Source organism: Pipistrellus kuhlii, unplaced genomic scaffold (genome assembly GCF_014108245.1).
Source record: "Pipistrellus kuhlii isolate mPipKuh1 unplaced genomic scaffold, mPipKuh1.p scaffold_m20_p_90, whole genome shotgun sequence".
In the NCBI taxonomy this organism is placed as follows: domain Eukaryota; kingdom Metazoa; phylum Chordata; class Mammalia; order Chiroptera; family Vespertilionidae; genus Pipistrellus; species Pipistrellus kuhlii.
In genome coordinates, this window is record NW_023425596.1 from 171,080 (window position 1) to 194,291 (window position 23,212).

Consider the following 23,212-nt stretch of genomic DNA (forward strand, 5'->3'; position numbering starts at 1 on the left):
ATTTTATTTATTTTTAAAATATATTTTATTTATTTTTTTACAGAGAGGAAGGGAGAGGGATAGAGAGTTAGAAACATCGATGAGAGAGAATCATCGATCAGCTGCCTCCTGCACACCCCCCACTGGGGATGTGCCCACAACAAAGGTACATGCCCTTGATGGGAATCGAACCTGGGACCTTTCAGTCCACAGGCCAAGGCTCTATCCACTGAACCAAACTGGTTTCGGCTTGTTTGTTGATTTTAGAGAAGAAGGAGGAGAGAGAGAGAGAGAGAGAGAGAGAGAAAGAGAAACATTAGTGTGAGAGAACACCGATCGGTTGCCTCCCACATGCACCCCAACCCAGGATCTAGCTCACAACCCAGGTATGTGAATGGGACGATCAGTGGAGTCACCTGCCAGGACAAGAGCTCCTGAGTTTTTGAAGTCTCGGGATCTTGCAGACCTTGCTGGTTGTTTACTCCTTGTCATTCCATGGGGTAATAGGCACATATATTTGGTCTTTGCCCCCCGTTCCCCGCACAGTGTGCTTGAAAGCCGTATCATTCCTTGGGTGATGGGGGTGTCCCAGTGAAGTGACTTTGGGCCCCTGGATGGCTCCCCGGTGAGAGCTGGTCACCTAAAAGACCAAGCCTTGGTTAGAAGGAAGCTTGGAATTTTCAGCCCCATTCCCTCTCCCGCGCGCCCCCCCCCCCCCCCCCCCCGTGCTAATGAGAAGGAAGAAGGGAATAGGGAAGTTAATGACCTGTCATGCCTGCGTGGTGAAGCCGCCATAAAAATCCCTCAGGTGTGACGTTCACAGAGCCTCTGGGTTGGTGAACAGGTACAGGTGCCGGAGAGTGGCGTGCCCGGGAAGGCATGGCGGCTCTGCCCACACACCCTGCCCTGTGCATGGCGGCTGCCATCTGGATGTGCATCTGCACCCTGCCTGTCTCCAGCAGGGTCCTCCACCCTGAAGCGGGAGCGCGGGAGCCTTTCACGTGTCACCGGTGGGTCACACGTGCAGGAGGCGGCCTGGGCTGCCACCAGCCCTGGAGCGGGGAGAGGCTTGTGGGACGGGGCCCTTCTGCTTAGTGTCCGAACTGAGTTAAACTGTGGATCTGCTTGGGGTGGAGACCCCGCCCCCACAACTGGTGACTAGAAGTGTTGTGAGAATGGTAAAGCCATGTGAAAAGGAAGGAGAACTGTTTTTTGTTTTTTTCTCTCTAAAGGAGGGAGCCTGGGTGGTGTCCCCCTCCAATACACACCACCCTTTTGTTCCTCCCAAGAAACACCCTAATTTGGTCAGCAGTCTCCTTTCGCTGATAGCCCGTGATGAGGGGGAAGCCCCAGGAGTGGGGTCTGAGTATAGTCTGCCAAGTATCGTGGTTCCCCCGCCCCCGCCAGTGGTTGCTGTAGACGTGGGTGTGTGCCACAGGTCAGGCAAGTACAACGTGAGGGCGAGTCGGGATCGCTTTTCTTTGTTTTAAAAAGGAGACTCTGCCCTAACCGGTTCGGCTCAGTGGACTCAAGGGTCCCAGGTTCGATTCCGGTCAAGGGCATGTACTTTGGTTGTGGGCATATCCACAGTGGGTGTGTGTGTGTGTGTGTGTGTGTGTGCAGGAGGCAGCTGATCGATGTTTCTCTCTCATCGATGTTTCTAGCTCTCTATCCCTCTCCCTTCCTCTTTGTAAAAAATCAATAAAATATATTTTTAAAAAAAGGAGACTCAGCCCTCTGGCGTGGCTCAGTGATGGAGTGTCCACCTATGATCCAGGAGGTCACGGTTCGATTCCCGTCAGAGCACATGGCTCCCCAGTGGAGGAGGCAGTCCATCCAGGCTTCTCTCTCATCATGGATGTTTCTCTCCCTCTCTCTCTCTCTCTCTCTCTCTCTCTCTCTCTCTCTCTCTCTCTCTCTCTCCCTCCCTCCCTCCCTCTCCTTTCCTCTCTGAAATCAATACACAGGCCCTTTAACACAGGAAGAAGAGACGCTGGGTAGAAGGGGCCTTGGTTATTGCCTCTGCGTGTGGGCGTGATGTCTGGAGCGGCCGTGGTCATCGTGGGACCAGGAGACAGACCATCGTGGGGCGCTCCTTCAGACGCAGCGGGAACATCGAACCAGGCAGCCCAGGATCTGCCCTCACGCACGGCCTCTTGGTTCCCGAGGGGACCCAGCGCCCCGTGGTCTCCATCCTTTTCGTGGTGTGTCCTGTCACGTGCGTCCCTGGCCGCCATATTTCCTGCGACTCACACAGAATGCATGGAGGCAGCCCTAAGGGAATTTTCTTTTCTTTTCTTCTTTAAATATATTTTATTGATTTTGTACAGAGAGGAAGCGAGAGAGATAGAGAGTTAGAAACATCGATGAGAGAGAGTCATCGATCAGCTGCCTCTTGCACACCCCCTACTGGGGATGTGCTCGCAACCAAGGTACATGGCCTTGACCAGAATCGAACCTGGGACCTTTCAGTCCCCAAGCCGACGCTCTATCCATTGAGCCAAACCGGTTTCGGCTCTAAGGGAGTTTTCTTTCCCAGAAGCCCGCCCTCCCCATCCTGGTGATAGGATCTCTCTCCCAGGGTTTGTTTTCCCAGCTCTCGCTGGTGGGCTGCACCCCTGATCGCTGAGGGAGCAGTGGAGGCCTGTGTACAACCCGGACAGCTGTATGCAGTAGCTTTTTTCTTTTCTTTTCTTTTTTTCCCTAAATATATTTTTATTGATTTTTTTACAGAGAGGAAGAGAGAAGGATAGAGAGTTAGAAACATCGATGAGAGAGAATCATCGATCAGCTGCCTCCTGCACACCCCCTAATGGGATGTGCCCGCAACCAAGGTACATGCCCTTGCCCGGAATCAAACCCGGGACCCTTCAGTCCGCAGGCCGACGCTCTATCCACTGAGCCAAACCGGATCCCGGCTAAATATATATTTCTTTATTGATTTCAGAGAGGAAGGGAGTGGGGTAAAGAGATAGGAAGATCAATGATGAGAATCATTGATTAGCTGCCTCCTGCACACCCCCTACTGGGAATGGAGCCCGCATCCCGGGCATGTGCCCTTGGCTGGATTCAAACCTGGGACCCCTCATTCCGCAAGCCGATGCTCTATCCACTGAGCCAAACTGGCTAAGGCAGTACTTGACATTTCAAGGGCATCCTGGCTACTACGTATGGAGAAAAAGAAGGCAGTCTGTGGAGAGACAGAAAAAGCCCCCGAGGGAAGCCACACATTTAGAGAAACAGAGAGGAGAGAAGCAGAGAGGTTTTGCAAAAGGGAGACAGCCGTAATTTCACACACCGCTTTTCCATCCTGCTTCCTGTCCCTGGTGAGGCTCAGGGATCAGGCGCTTGCCCGGATTCTAAACTCCTAATAACGTTGTCATTTTTGCTTAAGTCAGCTTAACTGGATTTTACTTCTTGCAAGCGAGGTGCCTGAAAAAAACCCAAAAAACAACTTGGGAGCCAGCGACGATGAGGTCCCGGTTACAAGCTCTGGTGCAGAACATTGGGAGAAATGGATCCCTGGCCTCGAAATCTGCCGCGGGCACCACAGGCCATGCCGTCCTAGACTCCAGGCTCTGCCATTGGGTCTCCCGGGAGATGCAGTGCTAGCCTCAGTTCCCGAGGAAAGGCATCCTGGGAAATGTGGCACAGGTCTGCAATTCCTGTTGGAGGGAATCATGGCAAAGGTGAAGCTATCCTCAGTTTTAATGATGGGGCATCTCAGAAAATGTTATCTTGGGAGATGGAGTCCATGCCCGGTTTTTGTTGTTGTTGTTTTGTTTTTATTGATTTCTGAAATGAAGGGAGAGGGAGAGAGAGATAGAAACATCAAAGATAAGAGAATCATTGATTGGCTGCCTCCTTCACACCCCTTACCGGGGATCGAGCCTACAACCTGGGCATGTGCCCTTGACCAGAATCGAACCCGGGACCCTTCAGTCTGAAGGCCGATGCTCAATCCACTGAGCCAAACCGGCTAGGACCCATGCCCAGTTTTGTTGTTTTTTTAAAAAATATATATTTTATTGATTTTTTACAGAGAGGAGGAGAGAGGGATAGAGAGCTAGAAACGTCGATGAGAGAGAAACATCAACCAGCTGCCTCTTGCACACCCCCTACTGGGGATGTGCCCGCAACCAATGTACATGCCCTTGACCGGAATCGACCCTGGGACCATTCATTCCACAGACCGACGCTCTATCCACTGAGCCAAACCGGTTTGGGCCCACGCCCAGTTTTTGATAGCATAGACAATGTTGTCTTTCCTCCATTTGCCTCCTCGCTTTTTTCAGCATCTGCCATGTCCCAGGCACCAGTCTAGGTACTAGTGTAGACAGTAGAGAGCAAATAAAAGGCCTTGCCCTTTATGGATGTTATAGCAAAACAAGCAAACAAGTGACTGACCCTGTTCACCACCGCAGTGTAACGACGTAACCCAAACCCCGTGGTGTCAAACTGCAGCCTTTTTGTCCTGTGACTCTGCGGGTCAGGAATGTCAGCAGGGCTCAGCAGGAGCAGTGCGTGCGTGCCCCACAGGGACTGGGGCCCACGCGGGCTGGCTGCACAGCTGGAGACGGAGGGGAACGGAGGGGATGGGTCAGGGGGGCCGTATACTGAATCCTTGGTTCTGGCTACTAACTGGCGTTGCAGGTTGAATGTGTCCCCTCAAAATATTCGTTGAAGCCGAAACCGGTTTGGCTCAGTGGATCAAGCATCGGCCTGCGGACTGAAAGGTCCCAGGTTCGATTCCGGTCAAGGGCATGTACCTTGGTTGCAGGCACATCCCCAGTAAAGGTGTGCAAGAGGCAGCTGGTCGATGTTTCTCTCTCTTTGATGTTTCTATATCTCTATCCCTCTCCCTTCCTCTCTGTAAAAAAAAAATCAATAAAATATATTTTAAAAAATATTTGTTGAAGTCCTAACTCTCAGGATCTATGAATGTGACCTTATTTGGAAATAGGGTCTTTGATATGTGATTAAGATGAGGTCACAGCGGGTTAGGGTGGGCCCCTGAATCCGTGGCTGGCGTCCTGATAAGGAGAGGGGGAGATCTGGAGACGCGCAGCCACACTCACAGAGAGGAAAGTCGTGAGGCGACAGGCAGAGGGTGGGGTGAGGAAGCTGTAAACCCAGGAGCGTCTCGGATTGTACTTTAGAAGGAACGGGGTCTGCCAGCCCCTGGAGTTTGGCTCATAGCAGCCAGAACCCTGGGAGAACAGATTCCCGTGGTTGGAGCCGCCCCTTGCCAGTTTGTAGGAGCGGATAGCAGCCCGCGGCAGTGGGAGCAGCTGGGCTTCCTGCTCGCCCTGCACATGGCATCTGCTGGGGGGCCATGTCCAAGCAGCTCCTTCGCGCGCAAGCGCGTGTGTGTGTGCGCGCGCGCGTGTGTGTGCGTGTGTGCGCGTGTGCGTGAGTGTGTGTGTGCGTGCGTGTGTGAGTGTGTGTGCGCGTGCGTGTGTGTGAGTGTGTGCGTGTGCGTCTGTGTGCGCGCGCGTGTGAGAGTGTGAGTGTGTGCGCGCGCGCGTGTGTGTGAGAGTGCGTGTGCGTATGAGTGTGTGTGTGTGAGTGTGTGCACACGTGTGTGTGCGCGCGCGCGCGTGTGCGTGTGTGCACGTGCGTGTGTGCGCGTGGGTGCGTGTGTGTGCGCGCGTGCGTGTGTGTGTGTGAGTGTGTGTGCGTGCGTGTGTGTGTGTGAGTGTGCGTGCGCGTGTGTGTGCGTGTGTGTGAGTGTGTGTGTGTGTGTGTGTGAGTGTGCGTGTGTGCGTGCGTGTGTGAGAGTGTGTGCGCGTGTGTGTGTGCGTGCGTGTGTGTGAGTGTGTGAGTGTGCGTGTGTGCGTGTGTGTGTGTGCGTGTGAGTGTGTGTGTGTGTGTGTGTGTGTGTGTGTGAGTGTGTGTGTGAGTGTGTGTGTGTGTGAGTGTGTGTGTGAGTGTGGCCCGGGCTGAGAGGATGGAGCAGCTGTGGCTCCCTCTCCATATGGCACCGTGGCGCCCGCAGGCTCGGTGCAGGAGGGTTTCACAGGCAGCTGGCGCCCCCGAGGCAGACGGCTCCCGAAAGTCTGGGCCCAGGGCATGGGGCGGCGCCCCTCCCACCACATTCTCTGGGTCAAAGCAGTCACAGAGCCACTCGTGCTCAAGAGGTAGAGTTACAGCCAGAACCGGTTTGGCTCAGTGGAGAGAGCCCCGGCCTGCGGACTGAAAGGTCCCGGGTTAGATCCCGGTCAAGGGCATGTACAGTGGTTGCGGGCACATCCCCAGTGTAAGGTGATCAGACATCCCGATTTTTAACTATTTGTCCCGCGTCCCCCGGCGTTTTAAAAAAGTCCAAAAGATTTAAAAGATTCTTTCCAAAAATTGGGACTTTTTTTTAAAAACCTCCCATACGCGGGACAAATTGTTAAAAATCGGGACTGTCCCACCAAAAGTGGGACGTCTGGTCACCTTACCAGTACGGGGTGTGCTGGAGGCAGCTGATCAATGTTTCTAGCTTTCTATCCCTCTCCCTTACTCTCTGTTAAAAATCAATAACATGACTGATCTTTTCCTTCATTTGCCACAGGGCCCCCCCATGTGATGTGTCCCTATGGGGTTGCCTCGCGGACCATGGAAATGTGATCTCTTCCGCCGTGTGCCCCCAGAACGCCATTGAAACGTTTTTGTCAGCGAGTCTGAGGGTATCTCAGGAAATGGAGCCAGCCTTTATGCCCCGGCCCCAGAGCATCAGGGGAAATGTGGTCCTAGCCTTGTTCTTCACTGCAGTGCATCGAGGGAGTCTGGCGGGCAGGCTGTCCCCCATACATCCCCTGTCTCAGAGCCGGCGGAAACGGGACATGCCTATGCAGAACAACAAAGTAGTGTTGATCTTTGGCGTTTGGGAGAAGAGACGGGAAAATTCGTGCTGAGGTGGGTGAGTTAGAAGTCTGCCTTTGGAGCCCAGAAATAGATGTGGAGGTGACTTAGGGCGGAAGCCCCTCGGAACTGCTCCCAGAGCGGAGGCCTTGACGACCGGGGTCCTACCATGTGACCCCTCCTTCCAGGAGCCTGAGGAAGGGTGCCCCCATGCATCTTTTTTTTTTTTTAAATATATTTTATTGATTTTTAACAGAGAGGAAGAGAGAGGGATAGAGAGTTAGAAACATCGATGAGAGAGAATCATGGATCAGCTGCCTCTTGCATACCCCCTACTGGGGATGTGCCCGCAACCAAGGTACATGCCCTTGACCAGAATCGAACCTGGGACCTTTCAGTCCGCAGACCGATGCTCTACCACTGAGCCAAACCAGTTTCGGCCCCCATGCATCTTTGAGAGATAGATGCTCTCAGCCAATGTGGCTCAGTGGTTGACCATCGACCTATGAACCAGGAAGTCACAGGTTCGAATCCAGGCCGGGGCACAAGCCTGGGTTGCAAGCTCTATTCCCAGTAGGGGGCGTGGAGGAGGCAGCCGATCAATGATTCTCTCTCATCATTGATGTTTCCATCTCTCTCTCCCTCTCCCTTCCTCTCTGAAATCAATAAAAACATATAGAAAGAAGGAAAGAAAGAAAGGAAGAAAGAAAGGAACGAGGGAGGGAAGGAAAAAAGGAAGAGAGATAGATGCTATGGAGAAGGACAGGTCTGGCCCCGTTCATCGGTATAAAAATCTTTAATATAAAGTATAAAATATTAAATAAAAATATTAATTAATAATAACAACAACAGGGGTAACACTATTAGTAGTAACAGGAACTCCTGCTGGCCCGCAGCCTTTCTCCAGCTTTCTCCTCTGTTTCCCATAATCCTGTGAGCGGTGTTTTCACAGCTGGGGACGCTGAGGCCCAGAGGAAGCAGCACGCGGGCCTGAAGTCACACAGCAAGTCCGCAGGCCTGGGGGCTGAGGGAGGGGCGAGGGGTCCCCCGGATCCAGCCAGGGCGGGGCGAGCGTGGGGTGGGGGTCAGGTCCGGAGGAGCATGCCCCCCCATAGTCTCGCCGTCACCAGCAGGGCGATGGAGAGGCTGAGGGGGGCAGGGCCGGGCCGGGGGGCGCCCCCCCTGCGGGGCTGCCCGTCTCGGTTGGGGTGGTTGCAGCCGTGTCCGGTGCAGCAGGAGACGTTGGGGTCCGTCAGTCTGAAGGCTTCGGCCACGTGCAGGCCCTGGCACCAGGAGGCCGTGGCACAGCCTCTGACCGTGTAGCCGGGGCGGCCGGGCCCTGAGGAGAGAGAAGACGGGGTGACTTCCCGCTCCAGGGCCCGGGCTGCCAGGGGGACGAGCCCCCTTGTGGTGGGCACGGCCAGAAAGGGTGGAGGTTCTGGGACGTTACAAACATTCTCCTAACCATGCCAGAGCCTCGTCTGGCTTCTTCCGCTCTCCTCCCGGAGCGTGCAGTGGTGTTTTCCAGAACCACCAGGACACGTGATCTTGCAACGGGCTGAATGCAGAAGCAGCTACAAGGACCCAGCTGCCTGCCATTAAGCCAGACAGGGACGAGGTTTGCAAAAGTGTAGAATAATGCCAGTCTTCTTGCTACATTTTTTTTTTTCCATTTTGGAAAATGTAATCTTCTCCTTTCCATAAAAATGTGTTCACCGGTTTGGCTCAGTGGATAGAGCATCGGCCTGCGGACTGAGAGGTCCCAGGTTCGATTCTGGTCAAGGGCGTGGGCCTTGGTTGTGGGCACATCCCCAGTTGGGGGTGTGCAGGAGGCAGCTGGTCGATGTTTCTCTCTCATCGATGTTTCTAACTCTCTATCCCTCTCCCTTTCTCTCTGTAAAAAATCAATAAAATATATAAAAAAAAAATATATATATGTTCATGTGGAATGAGTTTTTAATCGTTATCTTAAAATACATTAATAAGTTCATCTGGTAAAAATGCCTCTCTTCATTTATAACGCAGTTAGTATCTGATAGATATAACGGAACGCAAAGGGATCTTGAGACCGGAAAGTCTGGGGACTCCTGGGACAGAGGCCTTTCCAGGACCTCACCGGATGGATGCTCGGGAAGCCGGCAGGAAGTCCCACCCCCAAAACGGTCCACGTTCCCTACTGGGCAAGTCCCTTGCTACCATCTGCACCCTGCTGTAGGAAACCCCATAGCAGACCCACCTCCAACCACCAAGTCCAGTCAAACTGTTCCCCTTACAAACCCCCCTCCCACCCCCCAGAGGGCCTCACCATCGGTGCCTGTGGCTTCCAGACACTGGTCCATGGGGCCTCGGCAGGCGGTGAGGGAGGTCTCCTCGGGGGAACATCCGTGGGTGCCGTTCCCCTGACAGCTGTAACACTGCAGGCCGTTCAGCGGCAGGTTTTCAAGCTCCACGACTTGGGAGAAGACAAGAGACCAGGGTCATTATAACAGGATTAGGGTGTCCTCCCGCCAGCCTGCCTGCCTGGACTCCCAGCGCTCAGCCTGAGATGGCACGGCGCCCTCTTGTGGCAGACATTGGAACCGCACTCCCTTTTGGGGGTCCTCTGGGGCCTGTGGGAGAAATCCCAGCTCTCAGGACCCCATGAGCCCCGGTCAGACCAGGCTCTGGGTGAGCATCTGGGTACGCCCAAACAGTCCCTACTCTCACAGAACGTACAGTTTGGAGTGACACTGTCCACGCGGTAGTCACTAGCCACATGCGGTTGCATCTACATCGGAATGAATTAATGATCTATACTAATAAAAGCCTGTGTGGTCGTCACGCCCTCACGCCGTCACAATCCATCACCAGGAAGCTGTGTGCGCAGTGGGACTTGATGGCTCCACAGGGCAATGCCAGGGGCAGTACCCCTAGCTCCGACCTCCCTCTTTGGGGCAATCCATTGAGGAGCCCCAGATGGGTGGGAGATCGATCTCGGGGCTCCCACACTGTGAGAGGGCACAGGCCAGGCTGGGGAACCGCCCCCCTCCCATCCCCAGTGCACACATGTTGTACACCGGGCCTCTAGTAATGACATAAAATTCAAAATTCAGTTCACGTGGCAAGCGCTCCAAAGCCATTGGTGGCAGTGGCGACCCTATGCCGGGCATAGGACTGTCCGACAGTCCTGTTTCACAGACAGAGGAACACGATGGGCTCAGATCGTGCTGAAGGGGAGGGGCATGGCATCTCACTGAGGATGATACTTAAGCGGAGACCCCAGTGAGAAACGGCCAGTCAGGCGAGCTCCCGAGGGAGACGTGTTCCTGGCGGAGGGCACTGCGTGTGCAAAGGCCCCGAGGCAGGGCGGCGCTGGGCAGTGGCAGAACTAAATCCAGACCAGGAGGCAGGGGTGAGGCATTACCTAGGGCACAGCATGGCCTCTGGCTTTATCCTAAGAGCAAGGGAAGTTAAAGAGCTTGAGGACGGAGAGCGACCAGATCTCATTTACATTAAAAAAAAAAAAACTTGCTGCTGTGTTGAACCTTGGGGACCAGAGAGGAGGTCATTTCAACAATCTAAGCGAGAGGCCGTGGTGGCTCACACCGGGGCGGGGGGCAGTGGGAGGACTCAAGAGGATGTAGGAAGCGTCGCCCGTGGGTCTCGGTGAAGGTGGGAGAGACTCATTGCATTCCCACAGAATCCTCCTTTGAGGAGGGACTTGCTACGTCTGCCTTTCAGAGGGAGAAACAGGGACCTGGAGTGGAGGTGTGAGCCCGCAGGAGAGCAGCTGTGTCCTGGAGGGCCCTCCCGCCCAGACCCCGGGGGCCCCACGCCGGGCCCCGCCCCTTACCTGGGCCCGCCCCTTACCTGGCCCCGCCCCTTACCTGGGCCCCCGTTGCATTTGGTGGTGTTGCAGCAGCGCAGGAAGTGGAAGGTGAGGTTGTTGTGGAAGCCGGTGGGGCCGGGGCAGCCCGGGAGGTGGCCGCAGCCTCGGGAGTGGCGCTCGTCCCCTGGGCCCCCTGTGGGGCGGAGGACAGGTCAGAGTGTGCAGGAAGGCTGAGCTGGAGTGCTCCCCCCCTCCCCTCCAGCAGCCATCTATCCATTCTCTGCTCCACCTTCCCTAGAGAAGCCTCATTTCCTCTGGGGCAGCATAGATCTAGCCAGAGACACATTTCCTAGCCTCAGGGTCTGCAGTCATGGTGGCTAAGTTCTGGCTAGTGCGGTATAAGTAGGAAGGTTTATGGCAGTGGTCGGCAAACTCATGAGTCAACAGAGCCAAATATCAACAGGACAATCATTGACATTTCTTTTGAGAGCCAAATTTTTTAAACTTAAACTATAGAGGTAGGTACATTGTTACTAACTTAATTAGGGTACTCCTAAGCTGGCCTTTGCTAAAAGCTCAAGGGGCCAAAGAGCTGCATGTGGCTCGCGAGCCGCAGTTTGCCGACCACTGGCTTGTGGGATGTCCAGAAAAAAGAACCCTTACAAAATGAGAGGTGCCCCTTCTTTTCACCTTCCTTGTATTTTTGTGTATTTTTTTTTTAAACCCTCACTCGAAGACATGCTTAGAGAGAGGAAGGGAGAGAGAGAGAGAGAAACATCGATGTGAGAGAGGAATCTTGACCAGATATGCTCCTCGGCTGGGTATCAAACTCGCAACCCCTGTGTGTGCCCTGACCGGGAATCGAACTGGCAACCTTTCGGTGCATGGGACAGTGCTCAACCAACGGGGCCCTCCCGCAGGGCTCCCCTTCCCTCTCCCTGGGACGAGGACCCGAGGCCTGGGACTCCACAGCTGTTTTGGGCTGGGAGGCGATGCTGAGAGTGGAAACCGTAAGAGAGAAAGGAGAAAGCATCTGGGTTCCTGCTGCCGTGAGTGAGCTGGTGCTGGGAGCCCTGACTCTCCGCCCGGGACTGGTGTTGGGAGCGCTGACTCTCCGCCTGGCTTCGGCCCGGTGGTTGGGGGTAGGGACAGCGTGGGAAGGAGCGAGGCGGGGGAGCGGCTGCAGGGGCGGCTCACCTGCCGGGTCCCGGTGGGTCACCACCTCCAGGCACTGCTCGCTGGGGCTGCGGCACTGCAGGCTCTTGTCCCGGCCCCGCTCGCAGCTCAGGTCTGAAGAGGCGCAGGAGACGCATTCGAGGTAGCGGCTTCGGCTTCGGGGGAAGGCAGGAGCCCGGCCTGGGGGTGGGTGGGGGGAGAGGAGCAGGAGGGTGAGTCCATGGGGCGAGGCCTGTGGTCCAGCCCCCTTGAAGGCTCACCTCAGCGTCAACCCCTCCTTATCCCACGCCAGCCAGCCAGGCGTCAAACCCTGACCACTCTGAGTCTTTCTGGAACCCATTCCCCCTTCCCAGCCCCACGACCAGGCCAGCTCAGGCCTCCTTCACACCAGCTCCTCCCTGGCCTCCCGGCATCCATCGTTGCCACCCCAACCCCAGCCCCTGTTCATCCCCCATGGCCCTAGAGGATCTATCTTTCTTTCTTTCTTTCTTTCTTTCTTTCTTTCTTTCTTTCTTTCTTTCTTTCTTTCTTTCTTTCTTTCTTTCTTTCCTTCCTTCCTTCCTTCCTTCCTTCCTTCCTTCCTTCCTTCCTTCTTTCTTTCTTTCTTTAAAAAAATATATTTTTTATTGATTTCTTACAGAGAGGAAGGGAGAGGGATAGAGAGTTAGAAACATTGATAAGAGAGAAACACCGATCAGCTGACTTCTGCATGCCCCCTTCTGGGGATCGAGTCCGCAACCAAGGTACATGCCCTTGACCAGAATCGAACCCAGGACCCTTTAGTCCACAGGCCGACACTCTACCCACTGAGCCAAACCGGTGAGGGCTGCTCTGCTACTTCTGATCTCTATTAAGCACATCTACTGAGTTCTTAATTTCAGTCACTGTTCTATATTTACTGTTTGACCCTTTTACATTTTTAAAAAATATATCTTATTGATTTCAGAGAGGAAGGAGGAGAGGGGGAGAGAGAGAGAGAGAGAGAGAGAGAGAGAGAGAGAGAGAGAGAGAAACATCAATGGTGAGAGAGACTCATTGATTAGCTGCCTCCTGCACACCCCCTATTGGGGATTGAGCCCGCAACTTAGACATGTGCCCTTCACCAGAATCGAACCCGGGACCCTTCAGTCCAGAAGCCAACACTCTACCCACTGAGCCAAATCAGCTAGGGCTCTTTTACATTTTGTTGGTTTGTTGGTTGGTTGGTTGGTTGGTTTGTTAATCCTCACCTGAGGATATTTTCCCATTGATTTTTTACTGAGAGTGGAAGGGAGGGAGGGAGACAGAGAGAGAGAGCAAAACATTGATGTGACAGATACATTGATTGGTTGCCTTCCACATGGGCCCTGACCTGGGCTGGGGACCCAGCCTGCAACGGAGGTATGTGCCCTTGACCGAATCAAACCTGAGACCCTTTATTTAGTCTGCGGGCCGATGCTCTATCTACTGAGCCAAACCGGCTCAGATTGCTGCTAAGACGTATCCTTTCCTCTATTTTCGTCACTATATTCATCACAGCTATTGCAAAGTCCCACATGTGTGACAACGCCAGTATCTGCATAATGACGATTCTGTTTCTATTGTGGGATTTTCCTCTTGGGTTCCTTTTGGCTCTTTTGGCCCTTTTCATTTTCTTCAAGCTACCTTGTAAGTTTTGATCAGATGCCAGACATTGTAGAAGAACATTTGTAAAGGCTCAGAGTGATGCATCTCCTTCCGAAGAGAGCCAGGCCTTCTTCCTGGTGACGGTGGGACGGAGGTGTTTTTGGGGCTGGTCTATTTCCGTGTTGTCCCTGCTCCCAGGGGGTGGCCTCTTTTTAAAAAAATATATTTCATTGATTTTTCACAGAGAGGAAGAGAGAGGGATAGAGTGTCAGAAACATCAATGAGAGAGAATCATTGATCAGCTGCCTCTTGCACACCCCCTACCGGGGATGTGCCCGCAACCAAGGTACATGCCCCTGACCAGAATCAAACCTGGGACCTTTCAGTCCGCAGGCTGACGCTCTATCCACTGAGCCAAACCAGTCTCGGCACCAAGGCCCTTCTTGCCAACGTGGCACCTTGGGTGTGCCAGCATCCTATGCCCGCTGGAGTCCTTGCTCGGTTCTGAGCTCCCCGGATGCTATTTCCCGCCGAGTTCCTCGGCGTCTCCCCTCATGCACGCACAGCTTGCCAGGGACCGAAGGAAGTCGCCTGCAGGTTTCGGGATTCCCTCCTCCGGCTTTTCCCTCTCATTTCCTAGACACGGACAGCCCCAGACGCCACGTCTGTCTTCTTGGCGAGACCTCTCTCCGCTTCTGCTTCTCCCCCACAGTAGCCAGGCGGAAAGCGCTCTCAGGAAAAGCCCAGCTTGTCTGCGGAACCAACGGCTGCGCTTCCCTGTTTCAAAGATAGCACCTCTGCTTCTTCTCTTCATCCGCGGCCCGCCAGTGCCTTCCAGTGACTGTTTATAATCCGTCCGTTTCACAGCGGTCATTGGCAGGGGGTTAGTCTTACGCAATCGACTCCATCGTGACCAGAAGTACCACACCACTGCCATGTCCAACCTGCCTCTAAAGCTTGCTCACCTGCTGGTAAATAGCTCCAAACTCCACCCACGTCTCTCCGTCTGCAGGGCTGACACTCTAATCAGCCACCTTCATCTTCACCTGGACAACCTCATCCACCCATGCTGGTCTCCCATTCCCTATCTCCCCTCCATCACTGCATGCCTCCGTCCCTGCATGCCTCCATCACTGCATGCTTCCATCATCACATCCCTCCATCCCTCCATCACTGCACCCCTCTATCACCAATCCCTCCATCATCTCATCCCTCCATCACCTCATCACCAAACCCCTCCATCACCGCACCCCTCCACCACCGCACCCCTCCATCTCCTCATCCCTCCATCACGACCTTTCCCCAGTCTGTATTCCTCACGGCAGCCTGGAGATCCTGTGTAATAAGATGCAGCCAATTCCACCAGCTCCTCTCGCCCCATATTACCCTTTCCTCCAGCCACACTATTTCCACCCACCTCTGGCCCTTTGTATCTATTGCTCCCTTTGCCTGGAAAACCCTCTCCACTGTCTTTGTATTTTATCCTTTAGGGTTTTATTTATTTATTATTTTCATTGATTTCAGAGAGGAAGAGAGAGGGGAGAGAGAGGTAGAAACATCAATGATGAGAGAGAATCATTGACCGGCTGCCTCCTGCACACCCCCTCCTGGGGACCGAGCCCGAAACCTGGGCATGTGACCTTGACCCAGGTCGTAGCTCTGTTCACTGAGCCACACCAGCTAGGGCTCCACTGTGTTTTTAACATCTCACTCCTCTCATCCCTCAAGATCCAGCTTAGCTGTTGCTCCTGTAGGAAACCTTCCCTGCCCTGGTCTCGTATCTCCTCCAGGGTCCCACTGCCCCTACTTTCCATTATCCCGGCCCTGACCTCTCTGCTCCCCCCGCTCAGCCCTGGCAGTTCTGGGCTGTGCTTCCCCACGGTTCTCATCATTGATGTTTCTATCCCCTTCTCCCTCTCCCTTCCTCTCTGCTCGTGCTCCCCCTCCCAGCTCCGATACTCTGGGCGGTCCCTGTCTGGCGATGGGCCTCCCCGGTCCCCTGGACGGTGAGCTCCATGCGTCACAGCTGCGTCCAGGGTCACTCACGTACAGGATATGGCGTAACCAGCTATCTAGTCCCCACAGCAGGGTAAGATGGCATTAGAAATGGGGCTGATAGGGCATGTCAGTGTTTAAATTACCGAACTGGCAGCTGTTGCTCCAAGCTCCCTGATCACCTCCACCCTTTCTTTAGAACCCTCCTGTCCCCAGATCCACCAGCACAAGGAGCAACTCCAGACCCAGCAGGGGGCCTCCAGGGGCCTCTTCCAATGGACCAATGCCTTCAGCACTGATCGATACTATTAAATATTTGAATATCATCTCTCATTGGAAGCATTACTTGGACCCAATTATTAGCGTTTTCCTCTATCCGCAGAGGAAGCTGGCATCATCTCTCTTGTCACTTCCTTGAAAATGAACATCGATTCAGTTCCCACCAACAGATACAAGTCTGAGGTCAGGATGGATGAAGAATAAGGAAAACCCGGTACAGCCTGGACAGTGTGGCTCAGTGGTACAGCCTGGACAGTGCGGCTCAGTGGTAGGTACAGCCTGGACCGTGTGGCTCAGTGGTACAGCCTGGACAGTGTGGCTCAGTGGTACAGCCTGGACAGTGTGGCTCAGTGGTAGGTACAGCCTGGACAGTGTGGCTCAGTGGTAGGTACAGCCTGGACAGTGTGGCTCAGTGGTAGGTACAGCCTGGACAGTGTGGCTCAGTGGTACAGCCTGGACAGTGTGGCTCAGTGGTACAGCCTGGACCGTGTGGCTCAGTGGTACAGCCTGGACAGTGTGGCTCAGTGGTACAGCCTGGACCGTGTGGCTCAGTGGTACAGCCTGGACAGTGTGGCTCAGTGGTAGGTACAGCCTGGACCGTGTGGCTCAGTGGTACAGCCTGGACAGTGTTGCTCAGTGGTAGGTACAGCCTGGACAGTGTGGCTCAGTGGTAGGTACAGCCTGGACAGTGTGGCTCAGTGGTAGGTACAGCCTGGACAGTGCGGCTCAGTGGTAGGTACAGCCTGGACAGTGTGGCTCAGTGGTACAGCATGGACAGTGTGGCTCAGTGGTAGGTACAGCCTGGACCGTGTGGCTCAGTGGTACAGCCTGGACAGTGCGGCTCAGTGGTAGGTACAGCCTGGACCGTGTGGCTCAGTGGTAGGTACAGCCTGGACAGTGTGGCTCAGTGGTAGGTACAGCCTGGACAGTGCGGCTCAGTGGTACAGCCTGGACAGTGTGGCTCAGTGGTACAGCCTGGACAGTGTGGCTCAGGAGATCATGAATTAATTCCCCGTCAAGGCACATGCCCGGATTGTGGGCTGGATCCCCAGTGTGGGTGTGCAGGAGACAGCCAATCACTGATTCTCTCTCATCCTTGATATTTCTATCCCCTTCTCCCTCTCCCTTCCTCTCTCTGAAATCAATAAAAACCCATTTTTTAAAAAAATATATACTTTATTGATTTTTTACAGAGAGGAAAGGAGAGGGATAGAGATCTAGAAACATCGATGAGAGAGGAACATCGACCAGCTGCCTCCTGCACACTCCCCACTGGGGATGTGCCCACAACCAAGGTACATGCCCTTGACCGGAATCGAACCCAGGACCTCTCAGTCCGCAGGCCGACGCTCTATCCACTGAGCCAAACCGGTTTCGGCAATAAAAATCCATTTTTAAAGAAGGAAAAAAAAAATACAAACACAGGCTCTCTGCTTACGGACGGCATTGTGACTGGACTGGCCTTAACCAATTTCCTTCCTCGTGAGGGCCAGAAAAAACGAATCTCTGCCTGCCCTCATTCCCCCCCTCCTTTCTCTCCTGTGGAAATGCGGGCAATTGGAATCTTCCAAGTCTTTTTCGTAAAGTGACCGGAGCCTGAAGCCACGGGACTCAACACAAGTTTCCTCACACCCTTTTCCTAAGCGACATCCAAGGAGCGTCCATGCTGGGGAACTTTCCGAGCCCACTGCGGCCTGGGCCCCCTCCTCCTGGACTTCCCTTAAGAAGGCTGAGCCTCTGCCGAAACCGGTTTGGTCTACGGACTGAGAGGTCCCAGGTTCGATTCCGGTCAGGGGCATGTACCTTGGTTGCGGGCACATCCCCGGTAGGGGGTGTGCAAGAGGCAGCTGGTCGGTGTTTCTCTCTCATCGATGTTTCTAGCTCTCTATCCCTCTCTCCTCCTCTCTGTAAAAAATCAATAAAAATATATTAAAAAAAGAAGAAAAAAAAAAGAATGTTGAGCCTCTGGTATCTCTGGCCTTTGTATCCTTGACCCTGAGACCTATTGCTATTGCCCGAGCCGTCTCCTGTCCCGCGGGAAAGGTTAGGTGACAATCTCCAGTGAGATCCCTCAGCCACCTCTTGAGTGTACGTGTGTGTAGCTTTGTAAGAGTAGGTGTTGCATCTTATACTTAAAAAAAAAATTAAAAAAAAAAATATATATATATATTATTGATTTTTTTTTTACAGAGAGGAAGGGAGAGGGATAGAGAGTTAGAAACATCGATGAGAGAGAAACATCGATCAGCTGCCTCTTGCACACCCCCCACTGGGGCTGTGCCCGGAATCGAACCTGGGACCTTGAGTCCGCAGGCCGACGCTCTATCCACTGGGCCAAACCGGTTTCGGCATGCATCTTATACTTTAACAACCATAGACAAACATGTGCGGGGCGGGAGGGAGTCACGTGGGGAAAAGAAGACATATGTAGTCCTTTAAACTAGGGGTGTCGAACTCAATCAGAGAAGGGGCCAAAATCTAAAATCCAGCCTAAATCGCGGGCCGAATGGTTTACTGAACAGTCATAAACTGTCATTGTGATGGAAATGCAGCGGAGTGCAGTGATGACAGCGCGGTGCGGGCCACATTGCAAGGCCTGGCGGGACGGATTTGGCCCGCGGGCCTTGTGTTTGACACATGTGCTTTAAACGATAAAAAACGAACAAACCCACAAACATGTAGGGGATGGGACAGAGTCAGGGAAGGGGATGAGTTTGTGGGTGGGAACGGTGGCAGTTTGAGACGCGATGGGCTGATTTCGGGGTGGGGTGAGAGACGTGTGTGGAACAGGATGAATCTGAGTCGGAGGGTGTCAGAGGTGAAGTGAATGTGGAGATGAGACTGGAGGCGAGGTTGAGCTGGGGTTGGTCTTGGGTGAGGCACCGAGTTGGGGTCGGGGTGGCACAGGATGGAGGGTAGGATCGGGATGACTATGGGGTGGTGTTGGAGACAGTTTGGGGTGGGGCATGGCCAGGGCTGGCCTACTCACCGGGGCTGGGCCGGTTGCACAGATCGAACCCACACACGGTCTCCGTCAGGGTGATGACCTGCATGCCGACCCGATAGCTCATGGTCCTGTTGGTCTTCTCCGGATGGGCACAGTCCGTCTCCACCACCTCCAGCTCTGCACCTTCTGCGGGGAACGGATCCCGTTACCCCGGAGGCCCCTCTGGCTCAGCCAGCCTCGAACACGCCTGGTCTTAAGGTAGCCACGCCCGTGGCTGATCCTCAGGCCTCTGTTCTTATCTGGGTCCAACTCTGTCTCTTCTAGAATCGTCCCCCCTCCCCACCACTCACAGGGACCCTACTGTCTCAGTGACAGCACTATCACTGGGACCTTCTCGCTCCATCTCCCTCTCTCTCCCAACTTAGCAATCAGCAAGGAGATGCCTCTAATATAGGGGTGTCGAACTCAATCAGAGAAGGGGCCAAAATCTAAAATCCAGCCTAAATCGCGGGCCGAATGGTTTACTGAACAGTCATAAACTGTCATTGTGATGGAAACGCAGCGGAGTGCAGTGATGACAGCGCGGTGCGGGCCACATTGCAAGGCCTGGCGGGACGGATTTGGCCCGCGGGCCTTGTGTTTGACACATGTGCTCTAATAGGAAATTTTAAGGGAGCCGAAACCAGTTTGGCTCAGTGGATAGAGTGTCAGCCTGCCGACTGAAAGGTCCCAGGTTCAATTCTGGTCAAGGGCATGTGCCTTGGTTGCGGGCACATCCCCAGTAGGGGGCGTGCAAGAGGCAGCTGATCCATGTTTCTCTCTCATCGATGTTTCTAGCTCTCTATCTCTCTCTCTTCCTCTCTGTAGTGTAAAAAATCAATAAAATATATTTTAAAAAAATTTTTAAGGGAAAATGCTTTAAGCTTAGCCCAAAAGGATAAGATATACTGTGTATTCATATATACTGTGTATTCATCATCCAATTTTATGAACTATGAAGCACTTTGTTACATTTATTTCAGATATTATTAAAAAATAAACTGCCCTAACTGGTTTGGCTCAGTGGGACAGAGTGTCAGCCTGCAGACTCAAGGGTCCCAGGTTCAATTCCGGTCAAGGGCATGCACCTGGGTGGTAGACACATCCCCAGTAGGGGGTGTGCAGGAGGCAGCTGATGGATGCTTCTCTCTCATCGATGTTTCTAGCTCTCTATCCCTCTCCCTTCCTCTCTGTAAAAAAATCAATAAAATATATTAAAAACAAACACTGTGACTTATGGATACCAGTATTATTGGGGAAAAAAAATACACTAACCTTAAAAGATACAGTGAAAACTTTTGGTACCCCACTCCCTCTCACCCCACCCCCTGTATCACATTTCCCTGTGCCCTGCTCACAGCCAGCCTCCGGTGTAGGTGATTCTTACACTGCTGCTCCACACGATATTTTACACTTTATATTTCAAGGTATCACTCTGCAGCATGCTCTCCCCCCCCTCCTGTCCACCTTATATGTTTTAGGTGTATCCGTGTGAATACCCGCAGTTCTGGTTTCTGCTTTGAACAGCCGTGGGGTATTTTATTCTGTGATTACGTCATAGTTTTGTTCTCCACTGCCAAGTGACTTCAGGGTGTTTCCAGTTTTTCCATATTGCCAACGTCACTGCTCAGGACATTCTTACACACATGTCGTTGGGCTCTGTGTGTTCCTATGTGCTCGGCAGCTGGAATGCTGGCTGCTGGGCCCGCTGCTCTCCGTCTGCACCAGGTGCTGATTGCCACATCGCTGTGTGAGGGAGACCTCCCAGAAGCAGGGTCTGCGGCTCCACGCCCTCACCACGCCGGCACTGTCAGGGGTTTCAACGTCTGCCGATCTGCTGGGCTGAAACGGTCCCTGGTCTTTTCGTTTGCATTTCCCCATAGTTGGTGAGACAGGCTTCCTGGTCACGCGCTGGAGTGTGTGTGCGTGTGTGTGTGTGTGTGTGTGTGTGTGAGTGTGTGTAGGGGGGGGGCTTACCTTCCCAGATGCTCAGGATCGTGGTCCTGCAGAGGTCCTGGCCGGGCGCGCACTCCTGCACCCGGCAGCTCCCGGTCCGCTCACACCGCATGCACCGCAGGCCCCAGGCGGCTGGGGGGAGAGGCGGGGACCACGGGGGAGGTTATCACAGCTCTGCGCCGCCCCCTCCGGCCCTGAGGTCCCTGTGCGCGCAGGTTTGAGCCCCGTCCTCCCATCCTCTGGGCTCCGGAGCTGGATCCCGGCCAGGGCACTCCTAGTCTGTCTCTCCCAATATTCTATCTACGCACCCTTTCCTAGGATGCTACACCCCCTCACCCCCAACACACACACACACACACCCCACCCCCAACACACACACACACACACACAGCCCACCCCAACACACACACACACACACACACACACCACCCCCAACACACACACACACACACACCACCCCCAACACACACACACACACACACACATGCACACACCCCACCCCCAACACACGCGCACACACACACACACACACACACACGTCCTTCCCTGACGCCTGGCCCTCGCTAACTTCCTCTTGGAATCTGTCCGCGTGCGCCCCATCCTGAAAGTCCTGTCGCCTCGCTCTGAGTCCATCCCGCCGACCCTCGGTCCACTCCGCCAACTCCTCCGGGGCCATCCATCCTCACCGACCCCGAGGATCTTTACGTTCTAACTCCGTCCCCCTCCGAACTTCCCCACCCGAAGTCTGCCCGACATTCCCTCCCGCCCATCAGTCCGCTCTGAAGTTCTAACTCGGCGCTTCAGCCCCCGAGATTCATCCCGCACTCCGCCTTGGCGAGCCCCGTACCCCCGCGGTTCTCTCCCCGCCCTCCAGCCCCGCCCCCAGGCTCCCTCCCCGCCCTCCAGCCCCGCCCCCAGGCCTCCCGCTCCCCCGCCCCCAGGCTTCTCCCGCCGCCAGCCCGCCCCAGGCTCTACTTCCCCGCCCTCCAGCCCCGCCCCCAGGCTCCCTCCCCGCCCTCCAGCCCCCGCCCCCAGGCTCTCCCCGCCCCAGCCCCCCCAGGCTCCCTCTACCGCCTCCAGCCCCGCCCCAGGTCTCCCTCCCCGCCCTCCAGCCCCGCCCCCAGGCTCTCTCCCCGCCCTCCAGCCCCGCCCCCAGGCTCCCTCCCCGCCCTCCAGCCCCGCCCCCAGGCTCCCTCCCCGCCCTCCAGCCCCCGCCCCAGGCTCCCTCCCCGCCCGCTAGCCCCGCCCCCAGGCTCCCTCCCCGCCCTCCAGCCCCGCCCCCAGGCTACTTTCCAGCCCGCTAGCCCCGCCCCCAGGCTCTCTCCCAGCCCGCTAGCCCCGCCCCCAGGTTCCCTCCCCGCCCGCTAGCCCCGCCCCCAGGCTCTCTCCCCGCCCAATAGCTCCTCCGGCCAGCCCAGCTATTCTCCGCCCTCCAGGCCTGACATATGGTCCGTGCCCGCCACCCCAAATTCGGAGTCCTCCAGAGTCATTACTCATTCACCGGCCGGGAGAGCTTTCCGGGTTATTCATTCACAAAATACTCCTCAACCCCAAGAGCCCCCCTCCCACCTCGCTCTGACTCAGTTCCTCCTCTATTTCCTACCCTTTCCCCTATTTCCTATCCTTTCCCCTACCTTTCCTGAGGAAAGCAGGTGAGAGGGTCCTCCGGAGGCAAGCCCTAGTCCCCAGCCTCTGCCTCCCTGACGCCCGGCCTTGACCCTTGGTGGACCGAGTGCCAAATGCTCGGTCCTCCGTGTGTGTGTGTGTGTGTGTGTGTGTGTGTGTGTGTGTGACAGTGGAGAGAGCAGTGGGACGGCCCTGCGGGGATCAGACATGGCTGTGTGACCTCAGACCCGTTACTTAACCCCTCTCTGCCTTGGTTTCCTTCTATGTAGTAAAAAGTTAAAGTATAACTCCGCCCTCCCGGTTTGAAATGGCAAGGAAAGAGCTTAGAAGAGGACTCACTGAAAGGCGGCTGTTGCTAAATGCCTCCGCTCAGTGCCCCGCTTAGGGTTTCCTAAGACATACTGTGAGCTAGGAGGTCCTGTGCCCTGTGGGGCTGCAGATAGGAGAACCATTGTTTCAATGCAGGGGCTGTGGACTGAGCTCCCCTCCTCCTCCTCCTCCCCCTCTTCCTCCTCCAATTCTCCAGACTTGGAGTCCCCCTCCTCTCGCTCCCTCCCTCACCCCTCAGAGTCGGTTCCCAGAGCGGGTGCCGGCGGGCCCTACCTGGAATGCAGGCTGGAACCCACAGCAGCAGCAGCGGCAGCATTCCCCGGACGCCCATGTCAGGCAGCGGCTCCGTGCGCGGCCTCCCTGCACCTCTGGGTCTGGCCCGGGGAAGGAGGCAGTTTTGTTCACCCTGGGGCTCCTCCCAGACGTTTGACGAAAGAGCAAGTCAGCTCTGGATGCGTGGGCGCCCCCCTCCTTCCCTCTTCTTCCCCCCTTCCCCTCCCTGCCAAGCTTCCTCCCCCAGGGCGGGGCCTGCGGAGCTGGGGGAGGGGGGGGGGGCGGCTCTGCTCTGACTCACGGCCCTGGACACAGCTGTGTCCGGACCGGACCGCACCGCTGGGGTGCAA

The 23,212-nt window shown here is 55.0% G+C and overlaps 1 protein-coding gene across 4 annotated transcripts; it reads right to left on the bottom strand.

Moving 5' to 3' along the window:
* Positions 1-7,605: 7,605 nt before the first annotated feature.
* On the bottom strand, positions 7,606-22,989 carry PLAUR (plasminogen activator, urokinase receptor). Of its 4 annotated transcripts, XM_036428740.2 has the most exons (7): positions 22,863-22,988; positions 20,655-20,765; positions 18,681-18,824; positions 11,834-11,992; positions 10,695-10,829; positions 9,134-9,280; positions 7,606-8,167 (listed from the first exon to the last, which is right to left on the bottom strand). In XM_036428740.2, the coding sequence occupies exons 1-7, from the start codon at positions 22,918-22,920 to the stop codon at positions 7,914-7,916; spliced, it is 1,008 nt and encodes a 335-aa protein (XP_036284633.1). In that variant the 5' UTR covers positions 22,921-22,988; the 3' UTR covers positions 7,606-7,913. The 4 variants fall into 4 exon arrangements, with proteins under 4 accessions (XP_036284633.1, XP_036284635.1, XP_036284636.1 ...); XM_036428742.2 differs by lacking the exon at positions 10,695-10,829 and having other exon boundaries at positions 22,863-22,989; XM_036428743.2 differs by lacking the exon at positions 9,134-9,280 and having other exon boundaries at positions 22,863-22,989.
* Positions 22,990-23,212: the final 223 nt, after the last annotated feature.

Bases quoted from the DNA above. Each gene is read 5' to 3' on its own strand.
- PLAUR (XM_036428740.2), bottom strand. From the start codon at position 22,920: ATGGGCGTCCGGGGAATGCTGCCGCTGCTGCTGCTGTGGGTTCCAGCC. The intron at 20,766-22,862 runs GTAGGGCCCGCC...CTCTCCCCCCAG, and splicing joins GGTTCCAGCCTGCATTCCAG to CCGCCTGGGGCCTGCGGTGC. The intron at 11,993-18,680 runs GTGAGTAGGCCA...ACCCACCCCCAG, and splicing joins GTGCAACCGGCCCAGCCCCG to GCCGGGCTCCTGCCTTCCCC.